At 38.6% G+C, this 21,470-nt stretch overlaps 1 protein-coding gene across 1 annotated transcript in view; it reads left to right on the forward strand.

Moving 5' to 3' along the window:
* The window catches only part of GABRA1 (gamma-aminobutyric acid (GABA) A receptor, alpha 1), a 34,211-nt gene extending 14,495 nt beyond the window's left edge, over window positions 1-19,716 (forward strand). Inside the window, exons 4-9 of the mRNA XM_010181757.1 lie at window positions 4,434-4,654; window positions 6,102-6,184; window positions 9,416-9,559; window positions 13,495-13,647; window positions 15,714-15,916; window positions 19,133-19,716. Of these exons, the coding sequence (XP_010180059.1) occupies window positions 4,434-4,654; window positions 6,102-6,184; window positions 9,416-9,559; window positions 13,495-13,647; window positions 15,714-15,916; window positions 19,133-19,441 (1,113 nt within the window). The 3' untranslated portion in view covers window positions 19,442-19,716. The remainder of the gene's footprint in view (window positions 1-4,433; window positions 4,655-6,101; window positions 6,185-9,415; window positions 9,560-13,494; window positions 13,648-15,713; window positions 15,917-19,132) is intronic.
* The last annotated feature ends 1,754 nt before the right edge of the window (window positions 19,717-21,470 follow it).

Consider the following 21,470-nt stretch of genomic DNA (forward strand, 5'->3'; position numbering starts at 1 on the left):
TGGTCTTAAGAGATATTGAAAGTTGCGTAAAAATATGGATGGGGTACTTGAAATGTTGCATAGAAATGAGGTCTTCACAAGTCGGTTGGTATTGACAGGCAGAGCCTGGTCTGCAGCTACCAGTATCTGCTGGATCCTGTGTTGCGATGAATGCTGGAAACATCCTCATTGATTTACATGAAGAAAAGAACCCAGTTCAACCTTGCAGCTGTCTACGTTTAGCTAAAGACATTCACCAAAACAAAGGCAAAAATAAAAGAGAGAAAAAATACCACAGGAAAGGAAACAAGTTCCATTGCTTACCACAAAACTGTCAGTAGTTCACCTTCAACTAAAACTGTAGGCAGTTTTGATAATTTCCTGAAAATTAATGTGAATTAAACTACTGGGTTGGGCATAGATGCTTGTGGGAGGTGAACAACAACAACAAAGTGACAGATATTTGCAGGTGAATATATGCTCTGTATTGCTATTTATTACAGTTGTTTTCTATAAGTCAGCTGGCTAAGCTATTGTTTGCTCTGTGAAACTCCAGTGATAAATAGCAGTCTAACAAACAAGTGGTCATGGATGCTTTCCTACATGTAGACGTAAGTTTAGAGTAACTGCTAGGTCTGCTGAATTACTTGAGACGTTACTTAATGTTTGGACTTCAGCATCAGCTTATACTTTGTAGTTTCAGGTGATTTAATTGTTATGTAGAAGATAAAGCTGATTTGACTTTCCTAGGACAACCTGGTATTTTTATGGGATTTGGGTTTTAAGGAAGAATAAACTACTGGAGCCAGAAATAATCTGCTTTCGGAAATAGGAATGGGCATATTTGAGAAAGAAATCATTGACTTCAGTATAGCTGAATTACCATGGCATAAGTGATCGCCACCTACAAAAAAAATTCAAACCCCAGATCACATTGGCTCCTGATTTTCACTGAGTTAAACAGGAGAAAGAATTCATCAGTCTCTGAATAAAGTGTGTGGCCAAGACAGACACGGGCAGGTGTTCACATGTTTTAAAAAACTAAGGGATTACAGAAAAGTATTTAGTGTAAAACTCCCACACACCTCCCCTAAGAAGTAAAGCGTGTGCAGCCTACTCACACTAATGCTTTTGCTCAAGGAAGTGTGAAATCAGAGATAGAAAGAAAAAGAGAAAATGAAGAGCTTACCAGAATATAAAGTCTATATTAATTTCAAAGTACACTTAGTGCAAAGTCCTGTATGCACACTACAGGTTGGTTGTAGCCACCATCGTTTCAAGGCTACCCCAGATTTGCTCCAGCGAGCAGATTTACAGTAAGCATAGACTGGCTTGTGGGATGCGGTCCCAGGGAAGCCTCACGGCAGCCGTATGGGCGCGCAGGGAATGCCGCGCTGCTGTCGGAGCCCAGCAGTGACGGCTGGGAAGCGGCCGGGAGCTACTCCAGCTGATGCCATATGTTATGAAACTCCAGCCAGAGTGAGACACCAGCGTACCTACACCATCTGTTAGCAGGAATCCAACCAGGCGCTTACATACATAGTAGGTTGATATATCAGGGAGTACATGGTGTTCCTACCCACTCTCAATACACTCTCTTAAAAGCAGCATAGACATAACCTGCTATTCTATAAAGAGACTGTCTTGGGTTGCTCTTAAACTTGTGAATAAAGTTAAACAGGAGGAAAAGCACTTTTTAAAATAAAATAATCCTTTTTTGGAAGAACCTTGCAAGTTTTGAGGCGTGCGCTCTCAGACGGTGGACTGAGCTAATCAACAGATAAGTGGCTATTCTCACAGGACTCATTTTGGGGTAACTGTCTATTATCCAGAATATGAAGCAGTTTTAAATTACGTTTTTTCATAAAGATGGAGTTGCTTTTTTTTCTTGTAAACCTTTGTTCCCACTGCTTCTGTACTGGAAGCTTTTCAGGAACAAACTTCTGTTTTACTACCTTCCTGCACAGCACCTCTTCTGATGTGGACCACAGTATGGTCCACTCTGAATAAACAGTCTCCAAGGAGAGATATCAAATGAGTAAACTGGAAAACATTTGAGTCAAAATACTATAAATATTCAATGCCATGCAACTTATTGCCAAAGTACAGATAGGAATCTTCTTTCTTTACCTGTGCACTTAGGAACGAAGAGTCTCCACCATGGAGGATTTAATCTGAATTTAATCTCGCTTATATATTTGGACATAGAGTGCTGCTATAGTACATGGTTTGGAGAAAACCCTTCTGCTCCTTGTTCTGTATGGCACTCGCCTGTAGAAGGAAGCCCTAATCAGAGTGTCTGATGACTTGATCTAAAAGATCAGCTGTCTGTCAGGATTCATTTGAGGAGAATTACTGTACATGTTCAAGTGGGTAGTGAAAGCCAAGGAGCTGAGAAACCTCAGCCAAAATGAATTCATCCTATATGGTGCAGCAGCCTGGGCTGGAGAAAGACTTAGTCTGTGCCAGCCATGACCTGTCAGCTACTTTTTAATTGCGTTTTGCCTTACGCTGTCAGGTCGCTTATCAAATCTCTCAGCTCTTTGTTCTTTTCCAGCATAAGAACCTTGTGTTCATACAAAGTGAAGAACCAGACTCCTTTCTCTCAACCTGTGCCACCTCCCACTCACCTCCTTCTCTGCAGTTGAAAGAGATAAAAAGGGAATGGCTTACATGCACACTGAAATGATGTCACCTTCTGGGCATGTCTTTTACCTTCCTCATGTGCGTAGGAGGAAATTTTCTTTGGAGCTAGTAAAACATGGAGGAAATCCAATATTTTAATGCCATCTACTGCATTTTAAACCTCCTTCCCTCCTATTCTGCTGCACACCTGGGACGAGAGTTTGCACACAGTTCAACCTAAGGGTCGGAACCAACAAAAATCTGAAACCAGTAGTTGGCTGTAAGTGCGCAACTGCTGTCACTGGAGCTGAACATATCCAGGCTTCAGCAGCTCACTGAGCACGCCATTAAAAAGACGGAAATGCAATTAAGTGTGCACCAAAATGATCCACAGGTCTGGGATGCAAATTGGAAAAATAAAAACCAAACCAAACCCCAAACAAACCTGAAGTAAGAACTACGCTCATAGAACTACAACATTTCCAAGTCTACAATAGATTTATTTAGGCATTTCATGCCTTAAAACCAGGATAAACACCACCAGTAAGCTTCACCATTCTTACTTGCTGAGAGTTGCACAAGGAGTAAACAGCTCACTGGTGCTGTTGCCCAGAGCATTGCCATTTGTTAAAAGAAAAAGCACAAGTCTAAGGGAGTCTTAGGACCCTTAGTCCACAGGGGATCCCTTAGGCCGCAGGGATTTCTGTGTACTTGTTCCAGAATGTTCTCTTCGCTAACCTATCCCTTGTGGCAGCTCTTTTCCTTGTCCTGGTCTGCCTTCACACATAGGAATTTCCTTTAGTTAAGGATTTGCCATCTCCATTGGCAGGAGATCTCAGCAAAAGGTTCAGTTTCTCAGCCAAAAGATGATCATTCAGGGTAATTTTGAACAGTGTTTGGGTAGCTGCTTTTGATGTCTATTGCAATATCATAGCCATGAGTCGTCGAAGGAGCAGGACAATCCCATACTGAACTTTGATGTTGAGTGGAATTTCTCCCTGGAAAAATATTATACTATGCTGCACCCACAGGAGATTTTTCACATTTTCACTCCATATAAATCTGTATTTTATGTATAATACATCAACATGTTTGTCCTAATTTCACCCTTTCCCACCTAACTTTGTTCCTGTTGCTTTATAACAAATAATAGTTTCATTTCCTAGTGCGTCCTGGGTATTTTGATTCTCCTCATGTACACTGAGCCAGCCACTTCATCTTTTCCCCATTGACCCAGGCCTCAAATAACCAAACTAATTCTCAGTCCAAAGCTGTCCTCAGCTTGTGCTCTCTGTACCCAATGACTTGGCCCAATGAGCCATTCCACATCTCATAAATCAGACCCCATCATTTTAGTGAACTGTGGCCTTTTGGCAGGTTAATTACATGTTTGTGCTAATGAGACACTTAAAGCTAAAGGCTCTAGAAAAGTCTGCCTCACCAGGCTTGTTTTCTTCTAAGAGGCTTAATCTTCCTGTGATGAAGGCTACATATCCACAGCTTGAAATTACAGTTTTATGGAAGGTGAAGGAAAAGTTAGAAAAGGGAGAATTATTTTGTTTCCACTATATTATATTTAATTCTTGTCCAACTTTTGCTATACTGTTCTTCCTAACCCTTATTGTGTTGAACACAGTAATGATATTGTAACTGTTTAATAACCAACTTCAGCTACATTGTAAGTGATACAGAGTATAAACGTTCTGATAATTACTAATTTCATTAATAGTCTTTTTGCTTCTAGGGAATGGTAAAAATATACTTTTCAAGCTTTCATATTGCAGCCTATGGCATCATAAGCGTTTCCTTTTTATTTTGAATTGATGTAGGAATACACCATAGATGTATTTTTCCGCCAAAGCTGGAAAGATGAGAGATTAAAATTCAAAGGACCTATGACTGTTCTCCGGTTAAATAATTTAATGGCCAGCAAAATCTGGACACCTGATACCTTTTTCCACAATGGAAAGAAGTCAGTGGCTCATAACATGACGATGCCAAATAAACTATTACGAATTACAGAGGACGGGACATTGCTATACACAATGAGGTGAGTCCTAACATGTTGTATCCTTCAATTAGTTTGGCAATTGGACTTGTTAAAGCATCCTATTTTCTGAACATAATTTGATGACTGCTTGGTAATTATTTCCATTGGTAATAGGCAGTGGTTTCTGTTGGTAATAGGCCATGGAATGATGGACAAACTGAGGCATTTGCAGTGGTTTAGTTTGGTTAGTTGGAGGTTTAATATAATCTAGACTTCTAGATCATGTACAGAGGTCTTTAATCTTTGGATCCTATGGAAAGCAGATTCTAAGACCTAGCAAATGCACACAGAATTCGCTGCCCATTCTTCATGTTTCTTGTGCTTGGGAATACAGAGCATGACAGCCTAAACCCAAACATCTCTTATTTCATTCACAACAAAAAAACAATTCATTAAAGCATTTAGAAAGTTAGGAGAAATAATTGGTTTTGTGCTGGCACCACTTTTACTGGAAACATGTTATTGTCTTCATGGGTAACTGAACTTTAGCTATCCAGTTGTCAGCAGAGTTAAATCCTTTTGAAATAACAATGATATAGAAACGTTCTGCATTAAAAGACTGCAAATGAAACAATGAAAACCATGGTATGTTGTCTCTCTGAAGCTACATATCCCCCATTTATGTCTCCCGTGGAACTAAAGGTATGAAGTGATTCTGTTGACTCAAAGTCAAGATGAATGGTTTACTATGTAGGTGAACACTGAGTTTTCTTTTAAAAGTTTTAAAGTTGTTTTTTAAAGCTGTACAAGTATCTGGAGAAAACAAAGACTCCAGGCTTTTGAGAGCCTGTCAAATATGTTCAATTTATTCTGCACCATCTTTCAAGACTGCCTAGGCTAGGGTAGAATCTGCTTGGCTGGTAGTTATACAAGTCTAGGTCCATTTTTCTTGTCTTCCTGAATGCTTGGCTGTTTGGGATTTAATCCACAAGAACACGATCTTGGCAGCACATTGTTCACATATGTCTCTTCTTTTGACCATAACCATTTCTATTTGCTCACCTTTGCAAGTGCCGTAATGCAATCTTTTGCCTAGTACTCAAGTATTATTGTTCACTCCTTGCTGATGTGTGGTATGTGATGTTTCTAGTTTATTTAATCTCTTTTATTGAGAAACACGTTCGCACCCAAGCTGATAGCAATGCAATGATTTCAGTAAATGTCTGAGCATCCAGAGTGGGCCAATTTAACGCTGGCAGCAAGGAAGCAATTTCAGTTTCCAATAGATTTTAATCCTCACGCCAAGTCAGAAGTCTGAGCATGTCTCTGCTGTTGAGTGAAACACAGTAGAGGGGCAGAGCCAGGCAATTCAGGTCCCCTTCTAGTTGCTAATTAATCACAAACCAGATATTATGCTATACTTACTCTATGTGTCTTAATAGAAGTCTATTTGCTATTTCTATGAAACTAGAATAAATGTGTCCTTTTGCTCATTAATCCATTATAGATTGACTGTGAGAGCAGAATGCCCAATGCATTTAGAAGACTTTCCTATGGATGCACATGCTTGCCCCTTGAAATTTGGAAGCTGTAAGTTTGTTTTAAATTGAGGTTTCTCCCTTTTTAGACCACTTTACAGAAGTATTTTGCAACTGAGAATACCTCAAGGTTTTAATCTTGTGTGTTTTTCACAGGGTTGTATTTTTATTCTTACATACATATTTACATTTAACATAATGAACCTCTTCTATGTGTCTTATATATTCTCCAATGTCATGCCTGGACATTCATAAAAGCAGAAGATGACAGTGCTCTAAATGTCTAGAAAAGTGGTTTGTCATGTAGAAAATGTTGTTAATCTTATAGTTGCTTTATTTTGTTAAGACTCAAAATCAATGTTAGAGAAAAGTGATGCAGACCATGCATAACTGAATTAGTTTAGGTGAAAACAATTCGTCTACCATAGTCTTGGCATGTTTAGAACAAAATTTTGCCTAAGATTAGAAAATATTCCTATTATAATCACAGAACATTTCTGGAAGGGAAGAAGCTCACAGATCTCCATTTGCAGCATTTGTTACCCTGGATTAGAGAACGTACTGGACAAAATATGATGTGATTGAAATCAGTGTCATCACTGACAAAGCTTTCTCTGAGTTGAGGATTTCCCCAAAAACTCTGAGTAGCAGCCACCCTGACACAGGCACTTTCAAACCTAGCTAAACATAATATTTTTAAAAACTAAATATAGCCCCACTCCAACTCGAAGAGAGGGGAAAAAAAAATGAAAAGCTGCTTTGCTCTGGTTGGTTCAACGCAAACAAGGAAGACAAAATGTGCGGAAGATGTAACCGTGTACAAATTGTTTCCTCAGTGGCTATTTTTTTCTCGTAGAAATGGGTCGTTTCACTGATAATGGGTACTTAGTGGCTTGATCTATTTTAGAAGTCAACAAACAGAACACCCAATTCATTCTTCACAGGTTACCAGACAGGGTCATAATTCACTTTGGGCTGAATAGCTCTATGTTTACCATGAGAAAGGACCGATGCTTTTGTCTTTACAGAGCTACTAGCCTCCTAGATAAGATGTAGAGAACAAAAAGCTCCTACAAACTTGGGCTATAACTGACAAGAATAGTTTACTCCTTGAATGTTAAGTTTTCTTAGAGGACTTCCAATAAATCTTCCCAAATCTCTTGTTAAACAGAAGGAGGTAGAAGGGAACCTTTACTCCAGCTAATAACAGAGCAAAGAGCTGCAGTGGGGTCTTGATTATAGTCATAGAATGGGTTTGGTTGGAAAAGACATTTCAGATTGAGCCCAGCCATCAGATTAATACCAGGAGATCTGCGCACCTGAGATCCCAGTTAGATCAGGACTAGTCACTTGAGTTTCTTTTGAAATGCACATTAAAGTGTTTATGGGGACTGCATGCTAGATCTGGGGGTTGGGTAGAGGGTTAAATGCACATAAACCCTGCTAAAAAAACCATCAACAGTTTTGGAACAAACATGAATTACTAAATTGAATTTTTATAGACATAAGGTACTTGTCACCACATCTGTGCACCATGGAGGCACCAAACACTTCGTAGTCTGAGCAAGAGTTCCAGTTCACAGAATCACAGAATGTGAGGAGTTGGAAGGGACCTGGAAAGCTCCCCCAGTGCAACCCCTGCCACAGCAGGATCACCAGAGCAGTCACACAGGAACACGGCCAGGGCTTTGGGTGTCTCCACACAAGGAGACTCCACAACCTCTCTGGGCAGCCTGGGCCATGCTCCAGAACCCTCACACTCACAAACTTTGTCCTCATCTTCAGCTTGAACCTCCTGCGCTCCAGCTTGGGACCATTGCCCCTTGTCCTGGCATTGGCCATCCCAGAGCAGAGCCTGGCTCCTTCCTCCTGACACTCACCCTTTACAAATTTATAAACATTAATGAGGTCAATTTTTTTCCTACACTGAGTTCTTTCTGGCCGTTGTGTCCCAGAGTAGTGGGCATGTTTCATGACCACTCATGGTTCACAAAGTGCAAGGCTATCCAGATTACTGAGGATCTTGCCTTGACTGAACGATTAAGAGATGCAGAAATTATGAATATCAAATGCCATGCAATTAATTTACCAGTGCACTCCATCCAACACCACCTCTTCAATTACTAACTGTTCTCTCTTTTACATTGATAAAATTACTAACTCACAAATGAGGTCAAGTGAATCAGATTCCTCCTTTTCCTTTCCTGCTTTCCAATCCCTGAAAAAAGGGGAGGTCTCATCCTGTAGGTAGTAGTCTAGTGCCATTTTAGATGCCCCAAGATGTCCCATCTGGCTTCCAGCTGCCTTTGGTGGGTGCAAGCTTTATGTAGGTTCTGATCACACGTTCAGTCCCATACACGTCTTGGATACCCTTAGGTGTGAAGAATGACACTAAATGCTTCTGTGTAGACAACTGACTCCTACCCTAACTGCTCAGAGTGAGAGCTGTCAGACATGGCAAAATGACACAAGACTTTTACAACAAGACTAAGATTAATAGGATTTATATAAGTAATTTGATTCCTGAAATAACAAATACTAATAACAGCATAAACCACTTGGATGGCTTATGTAGTATGCTACTGAATTATCTATATAACATACTAGACTGCTCAGGTTTGGAGAGCCCACGGTGGTTTTCTTTTGGTTGTTTCAAGACTCACATAAATGGGAACTTGAGTGTGAGCATTTCCCAGAAATAACCAAAGCAAAAAAGTTAATTGTGAAGCTTCAGCAACGTCTGCTCTGCCTGTTATGCAGCAAGGACAGTGCGAGGAGGGGATATCCAGTGGAGAGCTCTAGCCAGGCAGATGATCAGTCAAGACCACCAAAGCCACTCTCTGAACGACTTATTTCCTTACAGTAGCCCAGACAACACCACACTATAACAGTTTGAAAAGACTGGGGCTCATCTTTCTTAATAGTAGTTAAAAGCTGGATAAAGAGTTGGACTTCTTGTATGCCCATGAAATTCCACGTCTCTTTCACTTCTGGTTACTCAAGTATCTTTTGCATAGGTAAGAATGATGTAAGAGAGAGAAAGATTTTCATGGCATTGAGCACCAACCTTAGTCCAGCCCTGCAGCAGGTATTTAGCTAACTACTGTATGGATCGATCTATAAAATCAGTTCTATTTCCCCTAGGTACAAAGTTCTAGTAAACTAGTTATGAGTTCCAACAGAGAATTTAATATTCAAACTACTGCTCAAAACGTTGTTCTGCTAAAGTCATATGGCAATAGAAAGTGCAAAGCTGAAATGCAATTTATTTCTTTTAAATTAGATGCTTATACGAGAGCAGAGGTTGTGTATGAATGGACACGGGAACCAGCAAGGTCAGTGGTTGTTGCTGAAGACGGCTCTCGATTGAACCAGTACGATCTGCTTGGACAAACGGTGGACTCTGGAATTGTTCAGTCCAGTACAGGTCTGTGAAAAAGGGGTTTTGGGAAGGGTCATGTTTAACTGCCAAAGCAATTTAACGAAATAAAAAAACACAAAGACTGAAGTGTGAGAGGTAAATTGCAATATATGAATATATGATTAGGAAAACATGACTGAATAGATAACATATTCTGGGATTATTTTCCTACTTCAACTGGTGGTTAAAATATTTGAACAATTGAAAAGCTTCCTATAGTGACAGATCTATCCAGAAAAAATTAGGAGTTTACATTATAAAAAAGCACTCATCATATCCTTATCATATTATCTGTTACTGTATAAGCTTAAAAAATAGTATAAGAATATGAATCCTCCAAGATCATATTCCTGGATGCAGTGAGGTAAGATGCTAAAAGCAAGCATAAAGTTTCATAAGGAGAAATACAGAGAGAGAAAAAAATGTGATCAAATTATAAACCATCCAGAACATTCAAACAGGATTTAGGTGTCTTCATGCTAGCACCAGCTTTAACTCCAAAACTATTAATGAGATACAGAATATAGCCAACAATTTATAGTGTTATATACCCTGTAACCTTGAAACTGGCTAAAAACCTTTGCTTTTTCACTTTGCAGCGTTTGTTTCAAGATGTATTTTTTTTTTAATAATTTGGAAAGGGCATGAAGACCTAAATACAGTAATAAACTGAGCATTGGGCTTGAAGAAGAGCTCCAAGTGTTGGCTAGATTGACTGTTCAATGGGCCAGAAGAAGCACTGCATTAGGAGAAGTAGTTGTATTGCTTCGAATGCACCCGACGTTGTGACTGAACTAAAGTAGCACATTTATACCTGCAAACTTTCTAATGTGTCATTCATAAAGTCAATGAACATCTAAGGAAAAGCGAGTCAAATTAAGGTGGACCCTAATTCATGACTGAATCTTTTCTTTAGCTTGCCAAAATATATTCATATGCTCTATTAAGCCACCAAAATTTCTCACAGACAAAAGTTTCTAGTGGACCAGTATTCAGGTTAATGCTTGGAAGCTTCTGTTCAGTTGATGTAATCGTAAAAGAAGTGGGATGGCAGTGATAAGGACTTTGCATAAAACCAGTATCAGCACAACTGCTCCCATAGATTCACTGCTTCCATTATCGAGCACAGGAGGATGCATTGGATGAGTAAAAAGAAAAGGGGAAAACAAACGGTCCAGCCCCATCTAGAAATGTTGCCACTGCCTTTGGGGTCAGTCATTGACCCCAGCTGCCCTTTGCTGAAAAGTCAATAGGATTTAGGAGGAACTGCAAGGATCTCAAGCTCTTTGCTCTTTCTGTTCTGAAGGGACTGATTTGGAGAGACCTCGGCAACCTGCGTGCTCACCCTTCTGCACTCATCGCCAGCGCATGGTTATCAAAACTAAAAAGAAGCCCATTAAAGAATCTTCTTTAATCTAGTACCAAACTTGCAGTCCTCTTTAGTTACCACCTGATAAGAATGTACAGTTGTGGAAGAAACACATTTATTTCTTGCAGATTGAATGTCTCAAGGCCAAATTCTTCTTCTTTTGCTTTGGAAAGAAAAATGCTTTGCCTTCTGCAAAATAACGACTTGGAGCCAGCCTCAACAGAGCCCTGCAGCTCATCTTTGTCCTCTGGTTTAAGATAGGACACATACAATGAAAATTATGAACTCCCTCCCTAATTCCAGACGTGTATATTCCAAGAATTTGAGTGTAATTGAGCTACTTCAGACATTCTCAAAACTGGGTTTATTACAAATAGTTTACAGAACACTGAGTAATAGGTTTGATGTAATTGCGTAATACATATAAAATAACTCTAGGATTCCCAAGGAAGCTAATAAAGAAAACCTTTCCTTTTAATTTCCTTGGATAAGAGAATGTCAGATGCATAAACTACAACTTGTGCAAGCCTCCTAATCAGGCACTATGAATATAGGAACTATTTTGCTCAAGAGCTATTTGGAGCTAGCTTGTAGGGATTTTAAGAGCTGAATGACAAACCTTTTAGAACAGAGTTGCAGAGGAATTGCTGGGAAGTTAGATAGTGGTCAGCAGCTGTCATGAACGTGGCTATGCTTTTCAATTAAGGAAAGCCATAAAATGCGGGAAGCTGAAGTTTCAGTAAATAACTGGAGTAATTTCATGTCCTGGAGTTATTTAAATAAATCTCACCAAAGATCTCCTATCTTCTAATAAATGACTGCAGTCCAGTGGTACTTTGGAGTCTTAAAACCATGGTTTTGCCTTATAACTGAACTGTCAGGGCTATTCTAGGCCTGTGCTTTGCCTGTTTCCCTCCTCAACACATTACCTTTAGCTCCCTTGCAGCTCAGACCTGCTGCAGGGTTTAACAGATGAGAGAAATCCCTCTCTTTTTAATTGCCTTTATGCTTTGAATCTTGTTCTCATTTTCCAGAGGTTAAAAATACTTTGATAATTTAAGCAGCTAAATAAAGCTTCAGAGTACAGTTCTGCGTTCACTCCGTATTCTTAGCTTGCCATCTACAATCACTGAATTAATGCTGACACACCCTTGTGAGCATTCCATATCTGACTGCATTAAAATAGCTTCCCACGTCATATTTTAGCAGATAAAATTAAATTATTGGCTCTTCTAGCCAAGGCCTGCACCCTCCATAAGATCATCATCTCTGGTACAGAAGAAGTGAAGGTTGTTTCAGAGAAAGTTAAAGAAAGGTGGTCAAAATTCGAGTAATAATGCCCTCAGTACTACTCCTGCCAGTCCTATTTTTGAAAGCAGCTTTTCCTTGTATATCCTTTGCTTTACCTCTCAATTCATAATTGATTTGCTTTTCCCTCTCTGCTACTGCCTTTTCTATTGAAACGTACCAGGAGTATTGTCACATCTTATTTATAAGCTTTCCTCGGGGTTATACATTGAGCGAGATTGTTCAAATGAACGTTCTGCTAGGCTCTGAATTAAAGAAAAGGGCATTTGACATGCTCGGCGCATAAGCAGTCAATGTCTAGACATGGTTCTTCGATTCAATTTAAGTTCTTCCTGTACAAGAGCAACTTTCTCTTTCCAACTGCCTACATTTTATAACAGAATAACAGTAAATTCACGTCAGCTCTAATCTAGACGGAGGCTTCCATTCAGTTGCATGCCCACCTGTTTCTCTCCTCATATGTTTACTGCAGAAGAAAAATCAATCTACTCAAAATAAAAATAGTCACAACAAGAGGTTTTCCAGTCTTTGGAGAATATCCTGGTTTTCAAAGTCCGTTTGCGATGATGCATAATAACGATCTGAAAACAAGGCATTGTTTGTTGTGCTCTGGCAGGAGAGCTTTATAAAGTCACATAAATATTTAAGATTCCTTTTAATTGCAATTCAAATACGCAGCTCTCGTGTTTTCCTAGCACCCAAAAATGTAATGCTAATGAGAATACTCTGTTTTACTCTTGCATTGTCCATTTACTTCAGGAGAGAAGAATAATTTAGTAAAGTACTGAATTAGCGGAATAGGGACACTTAATCTGCAGAGTACATAAAGCACAGACAGTGGTAACGCAGACACAGCCACATCAACAATTGCATCTTAAGCCTGGCCCGGCTGAAACATTTCCGAGTGCTTGCCTTGATTTATTTTTATATGATGTTTATACGTGTGTATTATGGTGCTTTTCCATCTTCTAATGGAATAAGACCCTTCACAACAGGCATAAACAGCCACCAGCTAATGCAGACTTTCATTCACTACTCAGCAGAGATGAAAAGATGTAAATTTAATTAGCATTTCCCAGAACTGCCTGGTTTTGTATTATTAGTGCAACTTCACAACCTGCTTTATTAAATGTTTTCTTCGGAGCTGACCCAGTTTGATCCGAGGACTTTTTGTTTCTTTTAACAATAAAAAGCCACTTCCTATAAAGCCCTCTGATTTGTGTAACTATAAATGCTTTAATGTCCCTGCTTTTCGTGTTTTTAGGGGAATATGTCGTTATGACTACACATTTTCATCTGAAGAGAAAGATCGGTTACTTTGTCATCCAGACTTACCTGCCGTGCATCATGACAGTGATACTGTCACAGGTGTCCTTCTGGCTTAACAGAGAATCTGTTCCAGCAAGAACTGTATTTGGTAAGCAAGACCTAGAAACTGCTTGGAAATCATACGCCCAATAACTGGTTTTACCGTAAAATTTCTTAAACCTATGTGTAACACAATACTGGAGAGCAGCGTGAGCTGGACACAGCGCAGCACACAACAGTGAACGCGTTTCATTGCGAAGATGTAGCAGGAGCTGATTTAAAGTCCAAAGCTTTACTGAATAAGTCCAAGCAAACTGAAAACATCTTAAGCAATCTATTACGGTTCGGCTTTTCCGAAACAATAAGTGTATAACTAAAACATTTCTGACAATGTCAATGACATTCGTGGGGATTGTCAAAAAGACTAATTAATGGCTTTGGTCATTTCACATCCTCAGGCCCTTTGAAAATTATCTTAAAAATGTTTTTCATCAGTCCCTTTGCAGCTGCGGCTGAAGGTGTCCTGTTGAAATCAGTGGCAATTTATTGCACTTAAAGTGGTGAGCAGATGCACTCAATGAATGCAGTAAGAAAGCAATCTAAAGGGCTCTTCGCTCCCTAGTGCTTTAACCACTGCTTGCAAATGCTTATATTAAAATTAGAAACAAACTGCTGGCATATTCTTTGGAGATATTAATCCAAGTCGAGTACATAATTAAAAAACAATATCATGATGGAAAACAAAATTTCCTAGTCTGACAATGAATTATGTATAATGCTGCGCAGTGTTCAAGCTGCTGTCTTCACAGGCTCGAGAACCCACACATTCCTGAAAGTTTTCCTTTTAGAAAACAGTTATTTAGTAATGATGGAGTAAACCCAAGGCTGTTTAGTAACGATGGAGTAAACCCAAGACTGTTCAGTAACGATGGAGTAAACCCAAGAGTGTTTAGTAATGATGAAGTAAACCCAAGGCTGTTTAGTTACAATGGAGTAAACCCAAGACTGTTTATATATCAAAACAGCTTTTTCATTTCTTAATGGCAGCGAAACAGTGTTTTAAAAAATTTTGCATGAGTGTATATACATACAGAAGCACAGCTTGTGTCTTCTAGTCCCCTTAGTACTACAGAAAAGGAAAAATAGAAATCCTGTTTTGCTACTGTGTGAGAGAAACAAGCTCACTAGTAATAAGTCAAAGACAAGATTATTCTTGCAGGGAAATTGCTTGCTCATTAGGCACTGATAATTCCAGCTCTTTACACCAGCACGTAAATGCACCGTTCATTATTTGCCCTATTTGAGACAACTGCACATTTTCACTAGCACTCGGTGCAGTGAAGATGAACTCGCAAGACACATTCAATCCATGACAATGCAGTTGTCAAGGTAACTCGTGGACATGTGATTTGATGTAAATGCCTAAGCCTGCACTTGTAGATTTTTTTCTTCTTTCAAGCAGCTGCGAGCTGGGTGAGTTCAATACGATCCTGCTTGCTTTCCATGGCTGGTGAAGGGGAAAGAGAGGCTCTGACATCAGAAATGCAAATTACGTTATCATCGTGCTTACATAAATTCTTTGCTATTTCCAGGGCATCAGTGAGTAAAGGGACAGAAATCTGTAAACCCATCAATTAGAATAGATGTAATATTACAAAAAGCTTAGTGCATTTGAGTACCTTTGAAGGAGCGTATACCTTTGAAGGGTCATATGCCAAATAAGCTGAATGGAAACAATAAATTTCCTAGTTTTCTATCTAAATATCTTTGAAGTGTTGCAAGAAAGAACTTAAAATGTTAAATTGCTACATCTTTAGGACAATTTGCAGGGCGTAAATAAGCAGCAGCAGCAATGACTCTCCAAATACCAGGAAGCATAAAGTAGAATATCCAGTCCATAACTCCAAACATTATTTCCGTTCCGAATTTTAAATTATTATTATTATATTACAACAATGTTGAAGAATAAAGGTATGAAAGGTGTTTTGAAGATCCTGCAACTTCCACAGAACCTGAAATCTGATCTCAGTTAGCAACTGAATTTAAGTGGGGACATTTATAAGAAATAGGGGTGAAGACAAGGCTTTCCCATCTGTTGTAACAGTTGAGTAACGAAGCACAGAATTGTGACCGCTGGTCTAAATACACTAAAACCTGACCGTGCTTGCTCTGCAGGGGTGACAACTGTCCTGACAATGACCACCCTGAGCATCAGCGCGAGGAACTCGCTCCCCAAGGTGGCCTACGCCACCGCCATGGATTGGTTCATAGCCGTGTGCTACGCCTTTGTGTTCTCTGCGCTCATCGAGTTTGCGACGGTGAATTACTTCACAAAGAGAGGTTATGCGTGGGATGGCAAAAGCGTCGTTCCTGAAAAGGTAACGCCACTGAATATCTATCCCAACAGGGCATTTCTATCCCAACAGGGTTTTTTTCAGCCCGTTAGAGATTCTTATTCTTTAGAATACTAAGCAGTTATTCCTAAAGTGTTCCCTCATGCGTTTGCACACAGCATTGCTGTACATAAACAATAATTACTTAGATACTGAGTACCTAAATACTAATTCTGCTGTTATATTTAATGCTATTGATTAAAAATTTTACTGAGATTTTGGCATGCGACTGAGCAGTAAGAGAAATGTGTCTTTTTTTTAAGGGAAAGCAATTACTTTTCTGATGTTCAAGTAAAAGAAAATGTGGATGCCTCAGTATAAACACAGAAACAAACCTTGTGGCTACTATGTTTGACAATTTCTAAAGTATATTGCTCCCCAACACAAACTTCAGGAGGGCTGCTCTGTGATCATGACCAAATAAATCACTCCAGGACTTTTTCTCTCTTTTTGTGTGCTACCATTTCTCTATTTTTAAAACAAATACTAGTTTTACTTCTTAGCCTATAAGAGAAATGGATTTGTTTTGGGGGAAGCACTAACAGTTGTGTTGGGAATGTGCAGTCCCGATCCGTACCTCCCTGAATGCCATACAAAGACATCACAGTGGCTCCCCTTGGTCTGACCCGGTCTGTAAATCACAGGGGCATCAAAAAACTGAGGACATTTAGGGGATGAAAGAGAAACGTCCCCATTTCCTATGAGTTATCCATGTCAGCTGCTTCTGTGAGGAAGCTCATTTGGTTGATTTTTTTTTATTTGAGAGAGAGAGATCTTGAAAGATGTAACTTGCCTAATTGGTTATTATGAACATTCACAGACCAGAAATTCAGCAGAATAAATATTTGGAGGAGCAGATGTTACTCACTGCTACGCGAATATGTGTGTTTAATTCAGGAGTGCGTGCCTATATAAAACTTTCTGTTTCTATTTTAGTTGCATAAGTCAGTGAGAAAACAGAGATCAAATTAGGACATTTACACAATGACTACTAACACAAAAATATTGTAGAACAAATAAGTGAAGTAATGAAACAAACTTACAGTAATGAGCTGCACGAGTGCTGTGAATATCGAGTTTTCAGTTACTGACGGTCCTTTCATTCAAGAAAATCAGATTCTTTGGTGTCCTCCTATCTTCATGATATCTATTGTAAAAAGATAGGCTGCATTAATAGAACAAAATCCTTTTATGTTAAAGAATACCTCGTTAACATAACCTACCTTGTTACACGGTTACTCTAACCAGCCATTTCATTTGTTTTAAATAAAATTACATACTAAGAAAAAAACAAACGCCACACCAATGCACACACAATATTCAATCACTGTTTAAACCATTGGAAGATTTATGGCTTTGCATTTCGCACCAGGTAAGGGTCTTTATGTGTCACTTGATGTAAGTCAGCTAAGACTGGTACCTGGCAGAGGGAATTATCTGCAGACATAAGGAAAGACAAGAAAGGCAAACTATTGGTGAACAGAGCATCACAGCTTAATGCAATTTAGAGCTCTAATTAGCTGTCATCTCACCTTTTCATGAAGTTGAATTTGACATGAAATATTAAGACCCTGACTGGTGTCGGGACATTCTGTGTATCAGATTCCTCATGACATTTAAATCTACAGAAAGGGTCTCCTCTGAGACGTCTGTGCAGTGGCTCTTTGCCTGCAGGATTTACTGCTGCTCGCTGGCATCTGCTGAGAGGGAAAGGGGACTGGCTTCGTACTCAGCAAGCACATTAGCAGCCTTCCTGCTTAGGAGAACGGCCACACAACTACAAAAATCTTCCTGACATCACCTTTTTTCTTTTCTGAGCATTTTATCAACCTGGGTTTTTTCCTCTTAGTCAGCAGAAATATTCTGTGACAATTTGAAGCTTTTTCTTAGCCTCGAGCTAAGCTGAATATTATTGTCATGAAATAAAGAGGATCTGTATCAGAGTCATGTGAATCCCTTTTCTTACTAAGTAGTAGAAATTTAACATTTCAGCCTTCATTTCCTTCCTGTGTGGGGCTTTGAGCCTCTCTCCGCTTCCCTGATGCTGTTGCAACTTCCCTTCACATTCCCCAGTGTCCCGCAGGACCCTGCAACATTCCCATCTTGAACAAGAATTTTTTCCTTCTAAGGGGATAAACCCAATAACATTTGCCTGTTCTTTTTGCAGCAAATGCTGCCTAAAGATTTCCTAAGCTCTCGGGAATTTTTTGTGATCTGTTTTGACCAGAGGAATTTGGAGCAAAGCGATGCTTTTCTTTATAGCTCCTTAACCACCCACTCCATCTCTCTTCCGTGTTTATCCTTGTGCAGTGGCTGGAGGAAGAGTTTGGAACAGGGACAGTTGAATTTCAGCTGGGAACCCCAGATGCCAAAATTTAATTTTTTGCCTATAAGTGGATCCCACAAATAGAACACTAAAAACCAACGACCCAATGGAAAAAACCTAATTAAAATTAATTTTAAAAAATCTAATAAAAATGTTCATTTCCACTAAAAGATTTTCAATATGTTCTTGCTTTAGCAATGTAGGTAGGTGGATGCAAGAACCATCCAGCTATTTATTTAAGTCCCTGGATGTGGAACCACATCTCAACCATTATGATCCAATGCAAACAAGACCATTAAGTTTCTGTTCTATTATGCACATGCTTTTGGGGTAAAACATTAGTAAATAGAATACTGGCGGCTTGGCATTTCATTAAATAATCCATTCTTTTAGCACATTGTTCCATGATATTTTATTGTACATTTTTATGTATGAACTGTGGTGGAACGCATCACATAACTTTATTTGTCTTAATATTGGAAAGCTACATGAAGAAATTCCATATCTTTTAAAGTTCTTGTCCTGGTCAAGCAGCACAGTTGATTAAGGAAGTATTGAATTATGAGTGGTTTGACACTGTTGATTACCACTGAAGGTAATTTTGTCAATCAGTGAGCCTAGCTGTCAATATTAAGTCCTCATTGTAGTTTATCCATCATTTAATTTGATTTAACTAATACAAGCAACATGGATGGATGCTTTTCTCTTTGTCTTCACCTAAATATTTTGCAGGAGTCACTTATCCAGACACTAACTTCTTACAGCCTATTGCAGTTTGTGGTATAAATTCAATTAATTGCAAAGTTTGTGGTGCTTTTTCATAAGCTTATCTGTTGAGAAGACCGTGAGAATAAAGCATTTTCTTCTCTCTTCAGCCAAAGAAAGTGAAGGATCCTCTCATTAAGAAAAACAACACGTACACAGCTGCAGCTACGAGCTACACCCCTAATATTGCAAGGGACCCTGGGCTGGCAACCATTGCTAAAAGCGCTACGATTGAGCCCAAAGAAGTGAAGCCAGAAACAAAACCTGCAGAACCCAAGAAAACTTTTAACAGCGTCAGTAAAATTGATCGACTATCAAGAATAGCCTTCCCGTTGCTTTTTGGCATCTTTAACTTAGTCTATTGGGCTACCTATTTAAACCGGGAGCCCCAGTTAAAAGCTCCAACTCCACATCAATAACCTCATTTATTCGTATAGTTCTATTTTGTCTTTTGCTCTGGGAATTGCTTCCCGTTTTCACATACAGTAATTCCCATTTGCTTCATTGCCTCTGTCTTAAAGAAAATAAAGGTTTCTTTATTTAACAAAAGGTAAAATATATCTGTATATTTAAAAAAAAAATGCTGTGCGTGAGAGAGAGAGAATAATGTAAGTTATATGCTTTGGAAAAGTGATGCTGAAAATGGGAAAGAAAGAGTGGTAGAGTAATGAGAGAAAACAAAAAAAAAAGGAAAGCATTTGTAGATAAACTTAGTACTGAATGTCCCCAGAAGGTATTGTATATGTATGTGAAAAAGATATTTTTATTCAAAGTATTGTGGGGAGTGGGAAAGTATTCTTTATGCCGTTCCTGATGCACATACTCTACCGTACCATTTGTTCACCCACTGTTTATAATCTTTTCAAGGATGTAAAGCTTTCCATTTGCCGGCTCCCAGAAGAGACGTTATTTTCCTAATCCCTTTTCTCTTCTATATTCCAAACCACCCGACTTATAACATTAAACGATCCTTAAAACAAAAAGGAAATCTGCTCACTGTAGGATCAGTTTGTCACTGTACAGCACATACGATCTCATGGTAACAAACGCTTTAAGCTGCTGTCTTACTGCAGTCTCCTTGTGAGCATTGAGTTGGCACTAGAGTAGATTTCAAAGCCGTTGCACAACCAAGTGCAGATCCCGAGTTCCCTCCGTCACCTGCGTAACCCAAACTATTCCTGGATGCTTTTACTCATCACTATGTTTTAGAGAGTTTAACATAATAAAAAAAAAAAACAAACCACAAAACCAAACAAACAATTTTTGCAAGCTCTAGATATGTTGAATGTATTCTTTTATAAAATGATACATTAAAAAGAAGCTTTAGACTGAGATTTATGGATAGCAGAAAGACAAAAATATAGTATTTAAATAATATATGTAAATATGCAGCATGAGATTGTACATTTTTTTACTTTTTTAAAGTTGTGTTCTCAAAACATTGTGTAGGATTCACCTCTTAGCTCTTAATATGTTGTTAAATGCTCAATAAAACATATTTAGAGCCTGAATTAAAAAAAATATATATAAATCAGTGGTACTGGAAAGCCTAAAAAAACAAACACGCAGAAAGTGCTTGGAATTAATTCCATTTGTAAAGTGGTTCAGTGTACAGTAGCTTGCAATTTGGCAATGTCATCCAATGTATACTATTAGATTAATGATCGGTCTGCTCAGGTCATGCATAAATACTAAAGTATGGGATTATATTTGGTAGGTAAAAATGGTGAAATATTTGTTAAGACAAAAGTTCATCTGTATATTACTGCTATATTTGCTGATACATAACTGTTACAATAAGTGATGTAATATATGTAGCATTAAATACAAAAAAAAAAAGTCATACATAAAAGAATGTACAGGAAAATAGATTTTATTGAGTAAACTTACTACATTTCATTTTTACTGTAGCAATATATTTGTAGGAACAATATGTAAGGGCTTTAAATACAAGATGTCCATTTTGCAGGTATTGTGCTCCCTTTAAAAAAAAATTCTAGTCGGTATCATTACTGCTGATTCTTAGAAATAAAATTACAGAGCGAGGTTTTTCAGAGAGATGGGAAGAACGGTGGATATGTGCAAGCATCAGTTAAAAGAAACATAATATATGGCATCGAGTGAATTTTAAACCAATGCTACATGAGCCTCCAGAGGAACAGCTACCGAGAGTCAAATTTCATAGGCGATGTTTTCTAAACTCTTTCTCAATAAATCAAAACGTTGACATTCTCTAGCTACAAAAGGAAATAGTTCATGTTTTATTTAGAGAAGTTTGTTTGTTTGTTTTTTTAAATAATGCTTCATTGTCGAACGTTTAGTCCTGTCTAAACTTGATAAGTTAACTGATTGGAGCTTATTAAAAGGGGATGTTTCATCTCTGGTATCATGTGTAGATATATGTATAGAAAAAAATAAACTATGGCTCTTTAACTTCTGTGTACTCGT

The sequence above is a fragment of the Mesitornis unicolor genome, unplaced genomic scaffold (assembly GCF_000695765.1).
Source record: "Mesitornis unicolor isolate BGI_N332 unplaced genomic scaffold, ASM69576v1 scaffold3023, whole genome shotgun sequence".
Lineage (NCBI taxonomy): Eukaryota > Metazoa > Chordata > Aves > Mesitornithiformes > Mesitornithidae > Mesitornis > Mesitornis unicolor.